Source organism: Geotrypetes seraphini, chromosome 7 (genome assembly GCF_902459505.1).
Source record: "Geotrypetes seraphini chromosome 7, aGeoSer1.1, whole genome shotgun sequence".
Classification (NCBI taxonomy): domain Eukaryota; kingdom Metazoa; phylum Chordata; class Amphibia; order Gymnophiona; family Dermophiidae; genus Geotrypetes; species Geotrypetes seraphini.
The window spans coordinates 22,022,314-22,045,022 of NC_047090.1; the positions used below are offsets into that span (position 1 = coordinate 22,022,314).

Below are 22,709 nucleotides of genomic sequence, written 5' to 3' on the forward strand. Positions count from 1 at the left end.
GGTAGCTTTCCTGGGTGGCTGAAACTAACTAGGGAGATTCTTTATGTATAGAAACTTGTGGGCCTTTCTTATTGTGTTTTTATAGGTTATTTAAAGGTGTGGGGGAGGAACAAGTATGATGTATGGAAATGTCACTTTGGTTTGCCTCCCTTCATACCTAGCTTACCTCCCTGTTAACAAATCAAATATTTCTGTCTAGAGATGCCACTGTCCCTGAATGACTTCCCCCTGCCTTGACCTTCTCAAAGACCCCACCCCCGTAACCCAAAGCACCCCCAAACTTCTCATAACCCCCTATCTGCAAGCTCCCTGGTATCTTGAAGGTTGGGAGCAAAATTGACTTCCAGTCGCTCCTGCTCCTTTAGCATCATGTTCAAATGCTCCTTCCAGCACTGGGTTCACAATGTTGCTAGCAATCCCTAGAGTCTTGTGGTATTATTGCTAGGGGTTGAGCTGCCATATAAGGACAAAAGGTCATTATATATCATCTTTATCCCTAGCTATAATACCTTGATACTTACGCTAGGGGTCACTGGTGCCATTTTGAACTCAGTACCAGAAGAGGCATAAACAACTGGTGGTCACTCCTAGACACAACTGACTTTGACGCCAAAGAGTTGGCTGGTTGGCCTTAGGCCTAATGGAAGTTGGGAGGTATTCTGGGTGATGGTAATTCTTTGGGTTGAGGGGTGTCATTTTGGGGCAAAGATCCTGGGGGGGACATTGGGGCAGGACAGAGGTCATTTGGGAGGGTCATCGTGGAAGGATGTCATTGATGGGTCTTCATGGCAGAAGAAAAGTCATTCGGGGGGGGGGGGTCAGGGCAGAGCAACTGTCATTAACGTACGGGCAGGGAGGATGTTCATTGGGAGGGGTCTTTGGAGTGGGGATAAATAATTTGGGGTGTTCAGAGCAGAGGGTGTCATTCAGAGGGGGAAGTATTTGCCACTTTAAGAAGTAACCTGGAAACACTGGGCCATGGCTTTGTAGCACAATACTCCAGGGGCAGTAATATAACTATAGTTGCAAGGTTGATCACAAGCAGTGTATATTCTTGAATCTAGGAGTGATTCACGTGCAGTATTAAGCTACCATGATAAATTTAAAAGGCAGTAAAACCCAATTTTTATTTGATCTTAATAGCTAACCCCTCCCCCCCCAAAAAAAAAATGTTATGGTTGGAGATTTATTAACCCTGTAACAGTCATTCAAACTATAATCTGCATTTGTAAATAGTCCAGGCAGTGCTTCTCTTAGCAGGTGTTTGAACAAGAGGAGATAGTGGATGCAAGCTGGGCTTTTACTCCTGATGAATAAATGAAGAATGTTGGGAAAATGAGGACCGACGGACCTCCCGGCTCCGACAGTGTCCACAGCGGTCTGGGCGCGCTGCTTCACGGCCTTCTGCTGCCCTGATTTCCTCTGCTATGTCTCTGATGATGTCATCATGGACGTGGCAGAGGAAATCAGGGCGGTGGAGGGCCGCGAGGCAGCGTGTTTGGAGTGCTGTGGACGCTGCTGGAGGCTTGAGGTTTGTGGTCGTCTCGCAGTGGGATGGTCAAGTGGGAGGGTCAATGGGGGTTCGGGTGCGGCAGGGGGGGTGACGACGATTATATGGGAGCTTCTGAGGGGATCAGGGCAGGGTCGAGGGCACCATCGTGTACTGGAAAACAGAACCCTATTTGTGCATGCGCACTCCTACCTGCCAGGGACCTACTGATCACTGAACACGCAAGTGGGAGTGCGCATGCGCGCTTAGGGTTTTATTATTATAGATTTTTGACTAAGTTATAAGCACTGTCACTTTAAAACTACTTTAAAAATATAGTAAAAAATAGTTTTAAAATTAAAAATAGCACACGCTGATAAGCAAGGGTTCCAGTGAGGATTGCTGCCATATTATTCAAATGAGTTAGCATGGCGTTCTGAGGACCTTTGGTGTGAAAGGAATGCCATATAATAAAATGTTTTAGTGTTGAAGAAATATTGATTTTTGTGATTAGTATTTATTTGTGCCCAGCATTGTTTGAGACCATACAGAGCATAGGCATGGAGGGGTAATGAGGTAAAGCAATGTGAGAAAGGGCAGAGGAGGGATTATAAGATGGGGAGGATAAAAAGACAAATGTGTTGAAGGGGACAAGGAAAATGGGGGATAAATATTTTGGCATTCACTGAAAAGGGATTGGTAACTGCTGGCCAATTGTTGGGAAGCGTACGCGTGTTAGTGGAAGACAAGGTGAATTAAAAGTGAAAATGGAGAAAGACCTGGGTCTGGGTGGGGTGCATCCTAGGAAAGACAGAGGGTTCAAAGAAGTTTTGGCTAATCCACTAAAGGCTGTGTTCAATAGATCTTTGGAGATCAGAGTAATTATGCACGGATGGAGAAGGACGGATATTGTCCCTTTTGTATAAAAGTAGAAATTGAAAGCAGGCTGGAAGTTCTAGGCCAGTTAGTCTGACTTCAGTAGCAGTAAAATTAATGGAGTGTCTTCAGAAAGAAATGATAATGAAGCTTCTTGAATATGGCAGGTTGTGAGATTTGAAACAGCAAGGTCAGCACTGGATTTGTCAAACTTGGCAGTATTGTTCTCTCACACACACTCGCCCTGAAGGAAGCAGCTTCAGTTAGAAGCTGACATTTATGACCTGAATTAGCCATTACCAGTGTGGCATATTTTATGATGTGGTCCTATGTCAGGTTAATGTAATAATGAATAATGTAGGCATTTAAACTCATCCCATCAGGAAAAATACAAGTAAACTTTCAAGTTTCTAGGGGGGGGGGGGACCTCAAAAGCCTAGGCCCTCTCACCTTTGGCTTGATCTATCTCTGCTTTCATGCTGACAGAGATGCCAAGCCCCACCAGCTGAAGTCAGCTCCTGCACAAGTCCTGCCTTTGTTGAACTAGGAGCACTTAAGTCAGAAGGCATGCTTTAGTCGCTAATGCTGACTCTCCCGTACATGCTCAGTTTGAACTGAATTGAGCATGCATGGGAGAGCTGGCATTAGCAGCTGAAGTGCACCTGCTGAATTAAATGCTGCTCATTTAGCACAGGCAGGACTCATGAAGGAAACATCTTTAGCTAGCAAGGCTTGGCATCCCCACTAGGAAGGGTAATATTTTATTGCAGCAGCAGAAGCTGTGGCTGAAGGGGATGGAGCTAGGGAGCAAGAACATCAGGCCCCCTCAGTTTACCTATAGGAACCCCCCAAAATAGACTTGGCTATGTCCCTGCTTCCAACACGATGGAACAGAACATCTTTTAATATTAAAATAAATCCTTGAAGAGATGGCTTTATCAAAAAGCTTTATAAGGAGGTTTTTTCCTGGGAGGAAAGCAAGGGGTATCTAGATTAAGATGTTTTATGGAATTAACATGGTAATCTGATAACTGTTGCACGTTCTGTAGCTTAATTATTATATTTGGGTCAATATTCATCTGCTAAAGTAAAACCTGGCTATTTTGTGGGCAGTTCAGGGTGGAGTCAGCACTTATGCAGTTATATGCCAATATTCAGCACTTAACCACCTAAGTTAACAGACAAATCGGACCGCATAAAACTCAATCCTATCCTTATCCGGTTTAACTTAGGCAGTTAAGTGCATAATATCACACTTAACTGGATAAAGGATAACTGGTCACATAATCCCAGTGCCTGGGCATGGCATAGCATTGAATATCCAGGCCTAAATCCAGTGGTGGCCAAAAAAATGCTACCCGCGGCTGAATATTTATCACTTTGTTAATATTTAAGAAATCGTTGAAAACTTGGCTTTATCAAAAAGCTTTTTAAGCCTTCTTCTAGGAGAAAGCAAGGGGTATCTAGATTAAGATCTTGTATGGAATTTAACATGCTGGTCTGATAACTTGTTGCAAGTTTTGCGGCAAAGCAAAGTAACTATAGTAAGTCCAAAGTGTACTAAACTTTTTTTTAAGTCTGTTATCATTCTCTTTATCATTTCTGTGCTGTTTGTTCGTTCTGTCATGGTCTCTTCTTAACATGCCTTCTTAGTGAGGCCTACATAAATGGAGCTGTCTTTTCTATACAGCTTTGCCAGCTGAGGGGCCTCTTTTTTTCAACAGAACAAAAAAGAAAAAAAAGCATGCTGAAGAGGTTATTATGGCAGCCTGGACTGTGAAGACGACCACCCCTCGCTGGGGCAGCCGGCATGGCTATCAGTTGTATGCATCATCAACATGTATCGCTTCATCCCGTTCATAAAGCTCACTCCCAATGAATGGAAGTGCTCTGCAGCCATTTGGCATTCCTCAGTCTGCACCAGCTGCAGCCTGGAGCTATGTTCATGGATGTGTTGTGTGAGGAGAATTCATTAAGAGCAACTACCTGAGTGACACTTTAAAATGATGGATTAATGGTCATTCCAGGGTGGGGGTCATACAAAGTGCTCATGGTGCGTATGATTTTTCAAACTTCACAAATCCAGGAGTTTGCAGTATCCACACGCTGGATGCTGGATAAAATACATCCAGTCTTATTGCAAATAGTGTCATCAGCTCTCTAATCCAGGAAGCACAAAGAAAACTTGGAGGTTCAATTTTCAGTACTATTGGGTTACTGTTTTTCACAAGTGGCTTTGATTTTCAGCCCGTACTGACTTCTGCAAAGGAGGTCCCTCAGTGAAATTCTACACATGGCTTCACATCCCTTCACATTCCCATGGGATGCGCCTTCCACCCCACCCCCACCTATTTACAGTCTGAGGGAAGTTTTTATGATTTGGAATTGATTTCTTCCCAGGCTGAAATGATTGTTTTTCATCTAAATATGTAACTGTGCATTCCTAGGAAGGTTTCACACCCACTGGCAACACAGGAGTAGTGGATTCAGCTCCCTCAGTCCTTCCAGTACCCCAGTTGAATGTCTCAGTGTCCCTGACTGCTTTACAGAACGAAGGGCGGGGAAACCCCTGGGTATAAAATCTACTGCACAGTACCTTCATCTGGATAGAAAATAGCAACAAATGCCAATGAATTGAAATTCCTTCTAGTCTGAAAAATTTGCATTTCACAAATGAAATGGATTTCCAATCTGCTTTGTATGTGTCTGGATAATTTCATTTGGCTTTAGTGCATTTTTAAATTTTTCTTTCATCATCCATTTTCTCTTTTGTTTGTTTTTTTGCATTTCATTATTTTCTCTGTTTCTCCCCCTTACTCTCTTACTTCACCCTCCCACTTCATTCACCAAGTCCAAAAGTGCTTTGTTTCTTAAGAACATAAGAATTGCCTCTGCCGGGTCAGACCAGGGGTCTATCGTGCCTGGCAGTCCGCTCCCGCGGCGGCCCCCCCCCAGGTCCATGACCTGTAAGTGTTCCCTACCTAACCTAAACGTCCATACCCTGTTCGCTTAATGTCCTGTAAGGTAAACCTCTATCTGTACCCTGTTATGCCCTTCGCTTCCAGGAAGTCATCCAGTCCCTTTTTGAACCCCAGAATTTGTCAGTCTTGGAAAATTAATGTCTCAAGTTAGTATTTCATGAAATATTCTCAAGCGCTTCCAATTTCCTTCTAAGATTAACGTTATCCTTGACTAGGGCCTCTTGCAATTGTTTAGAAGCTAAAACATCTTGGTCAAGCTTTTGGACAAAAGTTTTTGAAAGAGTCAGATCTTCTTTTAAGTCTTTAAGCTCCTTAGTGTATTGAATCAACTTATTCTCTATATAATGGAAATTGGGGCTAATAATTTTAGCAAAACTAGCCACTAAATCCCAAAGAGACTCCAGAGTCAACTGGGTGGGCTTCTCCCATATAGGAAATTTTTGTTGGGTGTAGAAATACTCACCCTCAAGGAAAGTTCCCTGGGTTTGCTCCGTCTGGTTTGTTCCACCTCTGCTTGTTGAACAGGCCCCCAATTCTTCTGCAAACACTCCCTGTGCAGGGAGTTCTTCCTCCACGCTCTCCACAACGCTGTAAACTGCCTCAGGAGTAAGGTCCACCCCAAACTCCGGGGTTACCTCACCCCTTGGAGAACAGGTGATCCGAAACTGCGGGGGTGGTGCTCGTACGTCTGAGCTCAAGTGTTCCCTAGTCTTGATGGAGTAAAAAGTTGGTTCACTTTACCTGTTCTACACCACTCAGGATTTTTAGACCATAATCATTTCTAGCATCCTGTTTGCTTTTTTGGCCATGGCTTCACATTGGGCAGAAGGTTTCAGCATATTGCCTACAATGACAGATATTTTTTTGGGTGCTGACACCTACGGTGGACCATACTGTCAACTATTACTGTTAGGATCACCAAATTTACCACTAATGAGACCATCAGCATTAAAATGTTACTGCCATAGCCCATACAAGTGAAAGTGAGATCAACAGACTATAATGTAGGGCATTTGTTAAGCACTACCCACCCTCCAACAAAAAATAAGTAAGGCATAGTCAGTCAATACTACAGAATTTATGGTGCCATTGTTTTACATACCAAGGGCAGGAAAGGGATATGTCTGGCCCCCATCTTCTCTAGAAACCAACAAGTCTGTGGTGGAACAGGAAAGATCAGTACCACATTCCTGACATTATTACAGCTGTCAGAAAAACAGAAGGAGAGGAGCATGCTGTTATGGCTTTAGGCTTGGAGCTGATATTAAGTAGCCTAGTTGATGCTTCAGGATAACTGAATATAAATAGTTAATCCTAACTTTTATTTTCCCCCTCCCTCCATCCATAAGGCCCAATATTCAGCCATCAACTGGTCAGTGTTTTGATGATGGCCACCAGTGTTAAATATAAAAATTCAATGGATCCTGTGCCTAACATTTGGGTGCCGTAGTTATATTTGCTAAAAACAGGTATAAATGCTGGTACTCAACTTAGGTGCACTTCGGACAAATTCTGTAAATCCGTGCACAAAGTTTTAGAATGCCTCAATAGGCTCCTGGCCAAGCCGTCTTTTCAGATATGTGTAATTGAAGATAGGCATTGTACTTTACAGAATAGTATGCAATGAGATGTGTATGGAAATTTTTAAGACTGCCAATTAACAATTAATTGGTTGTTAGCACCCAATTTTTTATGTTTCCAAGCTCATTAGTCAATTTATTTGTGTGTGCATCTCTGATGAAAACATGGAAATATGATGGCAGATAAAGGCCCATCTGCAGCATTCACTATCTCCTCCTCTACCTAAGAGATCCTACATGCCTTCCCACAATTTCTTAAGTTCATGCATCTACCACCCTTTCTGTAGAAAAGTATTTCCTTAGATTCTTGAGCCTATCACCTTTTAACTTCATTCCATGCCCTCTCACTCTGGAGTTTCCTTTCAATTGAAAAAGACATACCTCATGCGTATATATTCCACGTAGATATTTAAACATCCCTATCATATCTCCTCTCTTCTGCCTTTCCTCCAAAGTATATATATTGAGATCTTTAAATCTGTCCCCATACACCTTATAACATAGACCACCGACCATTTTAGAAGCCTTCCTCTGGACCAATTCCATCCTGCTTATATCTTTTTGGTCTCCAGAATTGTACACAATATTCTAAATGAGGTACAAAATGTGGGTGCAAAGTTGAGTGCAGAAATTTGGATGTGTTATATAAAATCCAGGGGGATGTGTGTACTTCAGTTGCATTATTCCTATGGATTTGTTTAGTTAAGGGGAAGGAAAGTGAATCTATAGATTATATTTTCAAACCTACATGTGTACTTTCCATGCTCACAAAAAGCAGATGTTTTTCGTGGATATTTATTTCCTAACTCCGTTGAATAAGTTCTGCTAAAATGTAGAGTTCCATCAAATGTGTTATCTCTCCTCTTTCCTGTCAAGAATTGTAGTTCATCCTCCTAAGTTCACTCTCATGTCACTGTTATACTTTATGTCACTTAAACCCTTGTTTTTTTTCCCCCTGTGATTTTTAGATTGTAAGCCACCCAGAAGGTCCGCCCTTGGTGCGGGATAGTAAAAATTAAATAAACTTAGAAATTGCAGGGGTACTTTCACTTTGAAAATTGGGGCAGGTATACAGTATAGCACATGTGGACTATGTTCTAGTGCCTGATTTTTAAAACTATCATGATAATAACATGGATCATGAATTATACAATAACCTAAACAATAAAAATAAAATGCTAATGGAGATCTACTCATCCAAGACCTATCAACCTTCATTCTAGATTTTAAGCTCGTCCCAAATGCAGTGTGGCTCTTACCATGACTGATCCATGCAAACTTTTTATTGCATAACTAGTATTTTAGCCCGTTACATTAACGGGTGCTAGAATACATGTCTGTCTGTCTGTCTTTATTTCCGTCTCTCTCTCTCTCTCTCTCTCTCTGTCCTGCTGTCTTTCTCTGTAGCTGTCTCTCTCCATGGCCCCCTTTGTATGTCTGTCTTTCTGTGTCTCTCCCTGTCCCTGTGTCTTTCTTCTTTTCTTTCTGTTTCCCTTCCTCCCCCTGGTGGTAGAATATATGTCTGTCTTTCTTTCTGTTTCTCTCCATACCCCTGTCTTTTTCTTTCCGTCTCTCTTCCTCCCGCTGTCTTTCTTTCTGTGTCTCTCCCTCCCTGGCCCCTTTGTCTGTCTGTCTTTCTGTCTCTCTCCCTGCCCCTGTCCCTGTGTCTTTCTTCCTATCTCCTTCCCTACTTCCCTGTCCAGCAGCCGCAGCATTCCCTCCCTCTATTTACCGCGAGAGGAGCCTGGACAGACCTAACAGCCCGAGCCCCCAGCAGTGTAACTTCCCGGCGGCTCCTCTCATGATCGCCGCCTTCTCCGATGCAGGAGCGGCTCTTGAGAGGAGCCGCTGCAGCGTCTTTGAGAAGTTGAAAAAAACTTCGGCCCGTCTCTGTGCTCGGCCGTGACGGGCTACAGTTGCTGCGGCCTACAGCCACCGACAGCCACCGCGGCCGACATCCGCCTTGCCGTATTTTTTTGTTGTTGTTGAAAGACGCGGCGGTGGCTCCTCTCATGATCCCCACCTGCGTCGAAAGTCCGACGCAGGCGGGGATCGTGAGAGTAGCCACCGCTGCGTCTTTCAAAGAACCATAAGCCGCGCATGCGCACTTCCTATGGGTCGCTACAGCTCACGGAAAACGGACCCACGCGATGGGAGTGCGCATGTGCGGCCTAGCGTTTTATTATATTAGATTGAACCATCGAGTCCTAGAGCTAGCACTGCAAGCAAATTCATCCTTCGAAGGATTGGAAGGGATAAGTAATCCAAAATTTCAAATATTGTAGGGAATTGTATATCTTTCAGACCATAAGCATGCATTTTTAAAGCTGATGGTCACCAGCACAAGTAAATGATTGTCCTCCTCAAAAAAAAAAAAAAAAAACAGACAGGAAAACAATCTGATGAGTGTGCAGGAAAAGCCTTTTGCCCTGTCAGTTCATAACAAACTTGTTTTCTTCCAGATCTGGACATTTTTGGGAAACAACTATAGGGATCAAGAAAAGGAACTATTGGAAAAAGCTGACACTTCATAACATCTAGATTTATTGTTGCAAATTTCTTTTCTCTTCCTTCCTTGCAAAGACCCGCTCTTGCCTTTTTGCTTTCTCTACAGCCCTCACGCATACCTTCTTCTTTTTTTTTTTTTTTTTTAGTGAGGCAAGATGGAAAAGCAGTTCTTTGGATAAAATAGTGATATATACACAGAAACAGGTTCATATAAAATTATTCTGTTGAGGGGTGGATAAACAAATGCACAAGCAAGTTTACCCAGACTGAGTGAGACATTCCAGGGGATAAAGATCAGGAGCAGTTTGCATATATGGACATATTTAATAAAATATATACATAAGTGGGTAAGATAAGCCAATAAATTTTTCCCATGTCAAACAGCAGCCTATAAATCCTTTGGGGTAATTTTCAAAGCAGAAATGCTTATACAGTGTATATTTTTGTTTTGAAAATCTGTCAGTACCTGCACTTTAAAAACTATGCACATACAATTTATGTGTCTATAGGAGTCAATGTTCTGTTGTAGATTAGGAATTGGTTATTGGACAGAAAACAGAAGGTAGTGTTGAATGGCCATTTTTCTCAAAGAAGAAGGGTAAACAGTGGCGTACTGCATGGTTTGTACTGGGACCGGTGCTATTTAACATATTTATAAATGATCTGGAAATTGGAATGACAAGTGAGGAATTAAATTTACAGATGACACAAAACTATTCAAAGTTGCCAAATCACAAGCGGACTGTGAAAACTTGAAGGAAGAGACCGGGTATTCAAATGGCAGATGAAATTTAATGTGGACAAATGCAAAATGATACATATTGGTAAAAATAATCCAAATCATGCCCCACAAGAGGCTTTTAGCCCAGGCCAGCGCGCTGAATGCTCTGTGCTGCTCCAACACTCATAGGAACTCTATGACCGTTGGAGCAGCGAAGAGCATTCAGCACACTGGCCAGCAGTAAAAACCTCTTGCACGGTTTTCTAAAAAGGAAGGGATAATTATCTAATCCAAGGGTCTAGATAAAAAGATCTGAGCATCATTGTAGACACTGCTGAAATCATCTGCCTAGTGTGCAATGGTTGCCAAAAAAGCAAACAGAATGCTAGGAATTGCTAGGAAAGGGATGGTAAATAAGATCAAGAATATTATAATGCCTCTCTATCGCTCCATAGTGCGACCTCACCTTGAGTACAGCATTCAGCTCTGGTCACTCAATCTCAAAAAAGATACAGCAGAATTAGAAAAGGTTTAAAGAGCAACCAAAATGATAAAGGGGATGGAACTCCTATGAGTAAAGACTAAAGAGATTAGGGCTCTTCAGCTTGGAAAAGAGATGGTATAGAACAGGTAGGAGTGGATCGTTTTTCACGCTCTCAAAAAGTACAAAGACATTCAATGAAATTACATAGAAATACATTTAAAACAAATAGGAGGAAATATTTTTTCACTCAAAGAATAGTTTAGCTCTGGAACTTGTCAGAGGATGTTAGCATAGCTGGGTTTATAAAGGGTTTGGATAAGTCCATAGTCTGGTATTTAGACAGACATGAAGAAGCCACTGCTTGCCCTGGGATTGGTAGCATGGAATTGTGCTGCTACTTGATTTTTTGCCAGGTATTTGTGACCTGGATTGGCCCCTGTAGGCAACAGGATATGGGCTAGATGGACCATTGGTATGGCTATTCTTATGTTCTTTTATTTGTTTCAGTTTTAAAATTACCTCTGCTTTATGCCCAGAAATGCATTTAAAATTGCCCTTCAAGAAGACGATTATTTTGGAGACTTTCTACAAAGACAACATGATGCTTAGATGTCTTTATAATACAGCCTTACCAACCTGCTGAAATTGTGGCTAAAATGCATTTGTGTGCTTAGGTTTGTACTTTATAAAGCGCCTTTTCACAGGCAGATATTTGTATGTTAAACCTTTGCATGCTGCCACACAAGCATTACAATGGCTTTTGTCTATGAAAAGCAGCTTGACAATGTTGCTCTGAGGAAATGACAGTTATGTCTGTTTTGTTGCTGTGATATGAATTATCCATTTTGATGTTATATGATCCCTTTGGGTGAAACATGGCCACATCAGGCACCAGGGCTGTAGTTAGCTATGTGTTGCTGGTGCAAATGTATGGTCTGCAAAGGAAACTGGGACACCAATCTTGCACCTACAATCTGTGCTCTAAACTTCTTCAAATAGAATCTGTGTAGCTCCTTCATGGACTTCTCCAAAAATGCTTCTCTCGAAGCAAGCCCTACCTCATTATATTTACCCCCTCCATCTCTTTCCTCCATTTATTTTTATTGTCAATCTTGAAGTGTTTTTTAACCTACCTCATCCCTCCTCCCCCTTGTTTCCATTATGTCAGTTTGTCATGCATTCCTATTTTATTTTTTTACTATTCTTTTTTTATATATATATATTTTAATTTTATAGACTTATTCCATTGTAAACCATTTAGGTATCTGTTTGATAAACAGTATATCAAAGAATAAAGAAACTTGGAAACTTCCATTGATTTCCCTTGTCAATGTAACACAAGTGAGTGGGGGTGGGTGGGTGCACACTGAGAGCATTTACAAGCGTGTTGCTCAAGGCACATTTATGGTTTGTAATGCTTTTGTTAGGCACAATTTCTAAGTTAGTCTATTTATTTGCTTGTTTTATTGGGATATATTAACCACCTTTATGAAGAGATTCACCCAATGCAAGTCAAAAAAACTCTGTTCAAGTTACCTCTGGTTCTTCATGTTCTTGACACTGTTCATTTTCACGTTTGCTGATGGTATTATAGCACCACTCTCTCCTTTTGTGTATGTTCCACCTCCAGGTTTTAGCTCCAGTTCTAGTTCGCATGACTGTTGGAGTCAGGGGGCCAGGGAGAGACATAGACAAAAAGAATGACAGACAGACAGGGGGTCAGAGAGACAGACAGAAAGACAGACCGACAGCGGCCAAAGAAAGAAAGACAGACAGAAAGCAGCTAAGGAGAGAGACAGGCAGACACAGCGGCCAAGGAGAGAGACATAAACAAACAAACAAAGACAGACAGCAGCCAAGGAGAGAGAGAGAAAGAAAGAAAAAATGACAGACAGACAGCGGCCAAGGAGAGAGACAGAAAGAAAGACAGGCAGACACAGCGGCCAAGGAGAGAGGCATAAACAAACAAACAAAGACAGACAGCAGCCAAGGAGAGAGAAAAACAGAAGAAAGTGCTACTGCTGGTCAGGGGGAGCAGGCAAGGGGTGGTGGTGGACAGCCGAGGAGAGAGAGAGACAGAAAGACAGATAGCGGCCAAGGAGAGAAAGATAGAAAGAAAGACAGACAGAAAGCGGCCAAGGAGAGAGAGAGAAAGAAAGAAAGACAGACACATCTATTCTAGCACCCGTTAATGTAACAGGCTTAAAAACTAATATTAGATAAGAAAGAAAAACAAGCATTCATACCAGAGTTTCACAGTAAAAAGTACTGTAGGAACAAGCAAATCAAAATACTGTATATAAAATAGCACCTATTTGCTTCCATGCAGATCTGCAAAGGAGGTGTGGCCATGGAAGAGGAATGATCAGGTCAGGGACATTCCAGTAAAAAGCGCACAGTGTTATAGAATACTGTGGAACCGCACTCAACTTGCGCACTGGTTTCAGTTGGTGTAACTCCTACTCCCGCAAACTGAGCGCAGATCCCAACATTACACGCCCATCCCAGAACACTCATTATAGAATACCATTCAGTGCCAATTTTTGATCACCATTTATTGAATTCAGCCCCAAAGCCTTAGGGCTCCTTTTACAAAGCTGTGCTAGGGCCTTAACGCATGGAATAGCATGAGCTAAATTGCTGCGCGCACTAGCCGCTACCGCCTCCTTTTGAGCAGGCAGATTTTCGACTAATCCGGTGCGTGCATTAAAAACGTTAGCGCACCTTTGTAAAAGGAGCCCTTAGTTTGTGTTAAATCCTTTTAACATCTGCTAAAACAATGGAAAGAAAAACAGAAAAAGTGTTACTGAATAGAAGAAAATATAAAAGGAAACCAAATAAGTTTGGGTTTTTTTTGTTTTTTTTAATCCTAACTACTTACTTAAACAGCTTTTTCAAAAGGAAAAAGCAGTCATTTCTCATGATTCTTAAGAAACTGCATTAATTATAGCGGATCCTAAATAATCTAATCTTTACTTTGAAAAGCTAACAAATATTACATGGAAATGTAGCTCCCACGGCTAACACCCTCGATTTCAGTACCAAAAAGGCCTTCCAGCTACATTGTGTGGCCCCAGCAACATAATGCATACCCTTTGTAACAGCTACTAATACTACTAAAACACTTTGGGCCTGATTCTATTAACCAAGTCTAACTTTTAGGTACTAGTCTGTGTGGTGGTCAGTCAGCCACTAGGTGCTGCATATAGAATCGCACGTAGCGGCACCTAGGCATCCTTAGTGGTAGTGTCCTTGAGGTAGGTGCCGCTATATTAGACCATGTTTTATTAGGCCTAATTTACCACACCTATTTTCCACTCCCTAACCATGTCTACTTTTCAGATAGTCATTGTTAGGTGTCGGAGAGCACCTGGAGTGGACATAGGCATCGTTGGATGCTGCGTGGATATCTATATGTAACTCTATCAATTAAAATATTTTTATTGGTTTTTATGAGAATAACCATGCCAATTAACCGATTTTTAAAAAAAATTAAGTTACATGCAGATTTACATGCGTCCGCAATTAGGGTGCTGCATATAGAATCAAGCCTTTCCTGTTCATATGAGGACACGTAACACAAGTACACTGGGCCTCTTCTCCCTTGAAAAGAGGAGACTGCGAGGGAACATGATCGAAACATTCAAGGTACTGAAGGGGATAGACTTAGTAGATAAGGACAGGTTGTTCACCCTCTCCAAGCTAGGGAGAACGAGAGGACACTCTCTAAAGTTGAAAGGGGATAGATTCCGTACAAACGTAAGGAAGTTCTTCTTCACCCAGAGAGTGGTAGAAAGCTGGAACGCTCTTCCGGAGGCTGTTATAGGGGAAAACACCCTCCAGGGTTTCAAGACAAAGTTGGACAAGTTCATGCTAAACTGGTGAGACTGGACTCATTTGGAGCACTGGTCTTGACCTTGGGGCCGCCGCGGGAGCAGACTGCTGGGCAGGATGGACCATTGGTCTGACCCAGCAGCGGCAATTCGTATGTTCTTATGTACACATCAGTTCACCCAAGCTTCAGGGAAAATGCTTGAGTACCTGACTGTAAAACCGCTTAGATAACCTTGATAGGCGGTATATAAAAACCTAATAAACTTGAAACTTCAGTGATGATGCTCCCTTTGGCTGCCACAGATACTGGTTGCAGTTTCATAGTTGTCAAAATAGATACGTCCTTTCTGTTGCAAGAGATGGAAAACCTACTGTATACTCTGACCTCAAGGCTTCTTTTTTTTTATTCAGGCACCCTTTTAATATGACAGTATAATTTGTACTTCTTTCACACCTCTAGTCCTTTCAGCTTGCAAATGAAATGCTTTAAGGGTTCATGTCAGCATAGTTCTGTGACCTGGGGACCATTCCACCAGAGGCTTCAGGGAATCCTCTTCAAAGCACAACTGTGTCAGGATATCCTGTCATTCAGCTGGGGGGGGGGAGGGGGAAGGGGGGTTCAGCTTTCACATCAAAATGTTCAATGAAAACCATGCATTTTGGGATTTTATTTCCTTATCTAGGGGCAGGTTCTACACAGTGGGTGTTTCCATCCCCTGCCTACTGCAGGAAAAGGCAGTAGGGGGTGGTGGGGAAGGGGGAAATATTTAAAGGCAAAAACCATCAGTGAATAAGGCAGTGAGATGATAAGGAAAAGAAAGCCAAGGCCCATCCCTGTACTAATAATCTAGTCATCATTTCACAACTTGGTCGAAAGAGGCAAAAAGGAGGGTTATATTAATGGAAGCAAGACAAATGTTCTTCTTTCTTGCCTTATGTGTGGCTGCTATCAGCAGTAATCCAAAGGCTTCATCTGCAGCACAGGTAAGACATTTAGCAAGCTGTGGAATTGCACTGTGGACCTCTGGTTCTGTATGAGTCTAAAGTATATTTTATAACCAGCTTTAAGAGTTTATTTTGGCTGCTGAATGGCTCTTTCTTGTTCATGCATCCTTTCATCCATAGCCTACTTTTTATACACATTCTAAAAAGTCTTTTGGGGGGTGGTACTGGTATTTATTTATTTATTGAACTCCAAAATATAACAGAAATGCTTTTGAAAAAAAAAAAAGTTTATTAGACTTATCATGTGAGAAAGATACAACTGCAAACTTTTTACAGGATCAGCGCATCTGTAAACTTTTCTTTGAAGTTCATTTCCTGTATAGTTTCAGGAAAACATATTATTTATTCTGAAACTATTCATGTGAATCTCCCGAGACCAAAGATTCTAATTTCTCTTTGGCTGCCATCAAAGTACTACACTACAGAGAAATGGAGCGTTTCTGCCTTTATATACATTATATTAGAGGATGAGATGTAGATGTTATAATGTGTTTCAATTTGTGCAAGATCTCTAAACTTAGCAATTGGCAAGCTGATGAGCACCTAAAGCATGGGGAGGGCAGTTTTCTAAATGGGCACCTAAAATGTGACTACTTTAGCCTATTCTGTACAGAAAAGTGCACATATATTTTTCTTTATAAAATACCAGCACAAAATATCAAACACATGACTAGAATTAAGGTGTGTACTTATATCTGCCATAGAGCTGATGTAAGTGTTCATGCCTAAATCACTTTAAAAAAAAAACCCCCACAGAGGAAGAGTAGCCTAATGGTTAGTGCAGTGGGTTGTGATCCTGGGGAACTGGGTTCAGTTTCCATGGCAAGCTCCTTTTGACACTGGGCAAGTCACAACCTTCCTTTGCCCCAGGTACAAAAACTTAGATTGTGAGCCCATAACAGACAAAGAGAGTATTTGCTTAATAATAATAACTTTATTTTTATATACCGCCATACCATAAACAGTACTGTGTACATCTAGCAGCAGTATAGAAATGATTACTAGTAGCAGTCGTTTATAGTATTCTATAATCCTCACATGTAAATATGTGTCCTGCCCAGACATATTGCCTGAGCAGCAGTCCCTGACTAATTTTATACCTACCTCTACACTTATCTCTAAACCTTCCACTGCTCTTATCTGTACCCCTCAATCCCTTTGTCCTCCAGGAACCTATCCAGGTCTTCCTTGAAACCCTGTACTGTGCTATTTCCTATCACGGCTTCCGGAAGGGTGTTCCATGTGTCCACCACCCTCTGTGTGAAAAAAAATTTCCTTGCGTTTGTTCTAAACCTGTCCCCCTTCAATTTCATCGAGTGTCCCCTTGTTCTTGTGGTTTCTTTCAAATTGAAAAATCTGTCCTTGTCAACCTTTTCGATGCCCCTCAGGATCTTGAAGGTCTCTATCATATCTCCTCTGAGTCTCCGCTTCTCCAGGGAGAACAGCCCCAGCCTTTTTAGTCTGTCAGTGTATGTAAGGTTTTCCATACCCTTAATCAGTTTAGTTGCTCTTCTCTGGACTCCCTCAAGCATTGCCATGTCCTTTTTGAGGTACGGTGACCAGTACTGTACACAGTATTCCAGATGGGGGCGCACCATAGCCCGGTACAGTGGCAGGATGACTTCCTTTGTACTGGTCGAGATACCCTTCTTAATGATACCTAGCATTTGGTTTGCTTTCCTCGAGGCTGTGGCGCACTGTTCTGACGCCTTCAATGTCGTGTCTACCATCACTCCCAGGTCTCTTTCCAGCTTACTGACCCCTAGCATTGTTCCCCCCATTTTGTAAGTGAACATCGGGTTCCTTCTCCCTATATGCATGACCTTGCATTTCCCCACGCTGAAGCTCATTTGTCACTTTTTCGCCCATTCTTCCAGTGTCGTAAGATCCCTTTGGAGATCCTCGCAATCTACCGTGGTTTCAACCCTGCTGAATAGTTTGGTATCGTCTGCGAATTTGATGACCTCACATTTTGTTCCCGCCTCCAGGTCGTCGATGAATATGTTAAACAGGAGCGGTCCCAGCACTGACCCTTGAGGAACCCCGCTCGTGACCCCTTGCCAGTCCGAGTAGTGGCCCTTTACACCAACCCTCTGCTTCCTGTCTGACAGCCAGTTTTTGATCCATCGGTGGACCTCCCCTCGCACCCCATGATTCCATAGTTTCATTTATAGAATCTTGGCCTAAGAGCTCACACGGTAATCCTGCACTAACCAATTATTACATGATAATGTAGCTGCGCTAACTGATTTGTGCAGGGATACCCACTCTCCATTCCCAGCTCGTTCCCTTTAAAACAAAAACAGAAAAAAATTATTAGCACCCAGATTAGTACATACTAATTTGGCACTTACTACAGGACGCGTGTAAGCTGCAGTAAGCATGCAGTAGCACTTACTGCAGCTTAGTGGAACGTCATCAAAATAACTGGTTTCGGCTTGGGCATTAACCGGGCATTTTTAGTAGCACTATTCAAACTATCCACCTTGTGCAAAGTTCACAGATATTTTTTCTCCACAGATTTTGCACCAGAATTCAAAGGAAAAGTATACATAGGGTTACCAGATTTTAGTTAAATAAAATCCGAACCCATAGCCCTGCCCCTAGGCCCACCCAGCCCCACCCCATTATGCTCATGTCACGCCCCGGCCCCAACCCTCAACCTATTCTTGTCGGTCAGAAGGGCATCCACGCATGCGCAGATGCAACATGATGTCACATGCACGTGATATCACCGCGTTGCATCTGCGCATGCATGGATGCCTTCCTGATGCAGTCCCAAACAAGAAGCTTTTCAAAATCCAGACAAAGTACTTTATTTTGAAAAGCCGTTCAGATGCCCAGACATGCCTGGTAACCCTACATATACCGATTTTTTTCGCTCAAAGAATAGTTAAGCTCTGGAACTTGTTGCCAGTGGATGTGGTAACCGTGGTTAGCATAGCTGCGTTTAAAAAAGGTTTGGCAAGTTCCTGGAGGAAAAGTCCACAGTCTGCTATTGAGACAAACATGTGGGAAGCCACTGTTTGCCCTGGGATTGGTAGCATAGAATATTGCTATTATTTGGGTTTCTTCCAAGTACTTGGGACCTGGATTGGCCATTATTGAAAGCATAAATACTGGGACTAGATGGGCCATCGGTCTGACCAAGTATGGCTATTATGTTCTTGTATATGCATGGTTTGTCCTCTTTTCCATCTACTTCCAGTGTAAGCAAAATTTTGCTAGGAAAATAAAGCATGTGAATTTGAAAAGTATGTTACTTTTGTAACCTGCCTCTAAGCATATTTATTTGCCTTTCCCATGACTAGCAAAAACATGAATACAGAAAGTCCCTCTAGTTTCAGTTGAAAATATATATGCTATGGAATGCTATTCATGGTTTTAGGAGGATAGGCAGAAGACAGTTTTCAACAGGCAAGTTGCCCAGGTAAATTATTTACTCAGAAAAATGGCTTTGAAAAGTGTTCTCCATAGAATCAATGCAACATTTCATTAAGTTCAAATCCATCATGCTTAGATAACTCACTGTGAGTTTTAAAATAACTCAACAATACATGTATGTAAGTGTATATACATATATATATATATATATATATACAGTATATATATATAAATACTAGTCGTTAAGCCTGTTACATTAACGGGTGCTAGAATATATGTGTGTCTGTCTGTGTTTCTTTATCTCTCTCTCCTTGGCCGCTGTCTGTGTCCTTCTGTCTCTACCCCCCCCCCCCCCCCGAGCAAAGCTGTCTGCCCCCAGCACACCCCTCCCCCCAAAGCAGCCCCCTTTCCCTCTCCCTAACTGTCTCTCCATGGCCCTCTTCTGTCTTCCCCCCAGAGCAAAGCTGTCTGTTCCCAACACACCTCCCACCCAAAGAAGCCCCCTTTCCCTCTCCCTATCTCTCCATGGCCCCTTCTGTCTCCCCCAGCACACCCCTCCCCCAAAGCAGCCCCCTTTCCCTCTCCCTGTCTCTCCATGGCCCCTTCTGTCTCCCCTCAGCACACCCCTCCTCCCAAAGCAGCCCCCTTTTCCTCTCCCTCTGGCCCCCTGTATTGATTCCCCTGCTTACCCTCCCTGCATCCCGGCGTCCTCTCGCCTGCTCCAGGCCGCAATCGTGGTGGCCGGCCCCAGCGAACCTCACAGGCCTCTCCCCAGCCCGGAAGCACGCTCCCTCCTGACGCGATCCCGTGCGTCAGAGGGAACATGCCACCGAGGCCGGAAAGCGGCCCGCGAGGCCCGCCAAAACTGGCCACGATTGAAGGCTGCCCCGAAGAGAAGGATCAGCGGCAGCAGCAGCGGTGAGCGAGGGCGGGAGGTGAGGTGCTTGCTTCTGGTTGGTGAGGAGCTTGCTTCGAGTTGGTGAGTGAGGAGGGGAGTGGCCAGAGTGATCCCTGGCCGCGTTCTAAAATGGAACGCGGCCACGGATCAGAAAACATGGCCCCAGTGATCACGGTTTTCAAGAGCGCATGCGCGCTCTAGGGTTTTATTATATAGGATATATAAACTGAGATACATCCTACTAATAATGTATCATGAATCTCTTTTTCTCATTTTCTATCTGCCTCCTTCAGTAAAGTGATTTCAAGATTCCTCTTTAACCACAATCTAATGGATTATTAAATGAAATCCACAAAAAATCCTTGGATAAAGGAGGGTTCCAATTTTGTTATGAGCATTACTTGGCTGGTCTCACAACTCAGGCAGTAGCACTGTATGCTATGGTGTAAGTGAACATACAAACATAAGCATTGCCATTCTGGGACAAACCGAAGATCCATCAAGCCCAGAATCCTGTTTCCAACAGTGGCAAACCCAGGTCATAAGTACCTGGCAAGATCCCTAAAGAATAAAATAACGACTTATAGATGTTTAGGAAATTATCCAAATCTTTTTTTAAAAACCCTGCTTAGGGCTTCTGCCGCCAGCTTTTTAAATTTTTTTTTCATCGGGCAGATATTTTACGTGTTTAACACATGCAAAATATCTGCCCGATTTTTAAAAAAATTAAACTTCCCCTCCCAACAAGTACCCCGAACACCCCTCCTTCCCCGAACCCCACAAAAAATTTGCCCCACCGCTGCCATTTAAAAAACACCCCTCCCCCCCCACCAGGCCACCGCACCACCCACACGACCAGATCACCCCCGGCCGGGCCAGGCTCGAATCGGCACTCCCTATTTCAAAGTTGGGAGCAGGAGGGGTGCTCGGACCCTCCTGCTCCATAGGCCGACCAACCCCCCTGGCTGGACCGGGCTGGGCCCGGGCCCGGGCCCGACCCAGCACCCCCATACCTCAAAGTTGGGAGCAGGAGGGGTGCTCAGTTCTTCCTGCTCCTTAGGCCTCCCATGAAATCTTTGGGGAGCAGGAGGAACTGCAAAGTGTTCCTGCTCCTGCCTCTCCTCATGACGCACTACCTTGGGAGGGGCCTGGGGTGCCTGAGCCAACCAAGGCCTTAGGCTCCTTCTCGTGCATCACATGATGCAATAGGGAGGGGCCTAAGGCCCACATTGGCAGTGCATCATGAGGAGGAGCAGGAGCAGGAGGACTTTGCGGTTCCTCCTGCTCCCCGAAGACTTCATGAGAGGCCTAAGGAGCAGGAGGGGCTAAACACGGGCAGAGCAGGGCTTCTATGGAGCTGGAGAGTCGGAAAGATGTTTTCGACTGGTCTCCAGGAGTCGCTTCTTGGGTTGATCGGCCAGCCTAGTCGGATCGGGAAATTTGTTTAGTGAATCGCGTCCCTACCTACTTTGCATGCAGTTCCCCTCATTTGCATGTGCGGATCAGAATCGGATCGCAAAACAGGTTAGTGAATACTGCAGGAGGGTCGCAAAGGGATTGCAAGCCGATTGGTACACGATCGGTTTGCTTAGTGAATCTAGCCCTTAGGTGCTTACATTGGTGAACCTAGCTAATATAGGGCTAGATTCATTGATCGTTTTGCGATCCCTTTGCGACCCGTTTTCCCTCCGACCCGATTCACTAACCTGTGTAGCGATCCCATCCCGGTCCGTGCATGCAAATGAGGGGAATCGGCATGCAAAGCAGGAAAGACGTGATTCACAAAACTTTTTTCCCTACACATTGACTGGCTGGCCGATCAAGAACAAGCGACTGGTGATGATTTTCTCTATCTTGGGACCCCAGCTTTGGAACAAACTTCCAATTTATTTGCGCGCTGAAACTTCCTTAGAAAAATTTAAAAGTAAACTAAAAAGCTATCTTTATAAAGATGCATATGAAACCTAGATTAGATAATCTCGTCGATTTTCTATCATTTCAGACCAAGTTTTTCATAAAAAAGAATAACAAACCAGTTACTTTTAGATCAAGTTTCTGTAAAACCTTTTAATATCCCTCCTGAAGTTGTTTCTCCCTAAATGTTTTTTCTTTTGGTTATTTTATTTTAAACAAATGTAATTTATCCTTCTATTCCTTATGTATCTTTATTATTATTATTATTAGGTATTTTTATATACCGCCTATCAAGGTTATCTAAGCGGTTTTACAATCAGGTACTCAAGCATTTTCCCTCTCTGTCCCGGCGGGCTAACAATCTATCTAACGTACCTGGGGCTATGTAGGATTAAGTGACTTGCCCAGGGTCACAAGGAGCAGCGCAGGGTTTGAACCCACAACCCCAGAGTGCTGAGGCTGTAGATCCAACCACTGCGTCACACACTCCTAGATAATTATAGATAAGATTGTATGTTTTTATTGTTTAAATTGTTATTTGTCCCCCCAAAATTACTATTGTTAAACGCATTGAATTATTTGATATTGCGTTAAAATCAAAATTTTAATAAACATGAAACTTGAAACTAGTCACTTGTGTAAAAAACAGCTTTGCCCCGGCTCTTCTCTCTGGCTCCCCTGCTCTCTCTGCCTATCCCAACTCTCTCTATCTCTCCCAACTCTCCTGCTCTCTGCTGGCCTTCCCCGCAGTGTGAGTCCGTGGTTTTAAAGTGGGGATGCACTGCAGGGAAGGGCAGCAGAGAGCAGGAGAGTCATAAATTGCACACACCCCTGGCCCAGCAGCCCAGCCAAGCCCGAAACCTGCCATACATAAAAGTTGGGAGCAGGAGGGGTGCTCTTCCCTCCTGCTCTGTAAGCCTCCCTCCTGCCACTGACCCCCCCCCTCCCCCGGCCCACTGTACCCTGACTGGTCCACCCCTGGTCGGGCCGGCTAGCCGGCCTGCCTGTCTGGACCCACTCCTCCCCTCTCTCCCG

General features: G+C 43.4%; 1 protein-coding gene across 4 annotated transcripts in view; it reads left to right on the forward strand.

Moving 5' to 3' along the window:
• Positions 1–22,709, forward strand: part of STAB2 (stabilin 2) — a 403,506-nt gene that overhangs the window by 40,466 nt on the left and 340,331 nt on the right. For 2 of the 4 annotated variants that reach the window (XM_033951739.1, XM_033951741.1), the window contains exon 1: positions 15,319–15,457. The exons of 1 other annotated variant lie outside the window; for it this stretch is intronic. In XM_033951739.1, coding sequence (XP_033807630.1) covers positions 15,374–15,457 — 84 coding nt within the window. In that variant the 5' untranslated portion in view covers positions 15,319–15,373. Of the gene's footprint in view, positions 1–15,317; positions 15,458–22,709 lie in introns of those variants that run through there. One more of the 4 variants, XR_004540109.1, reaches the window with a different exon arrangement.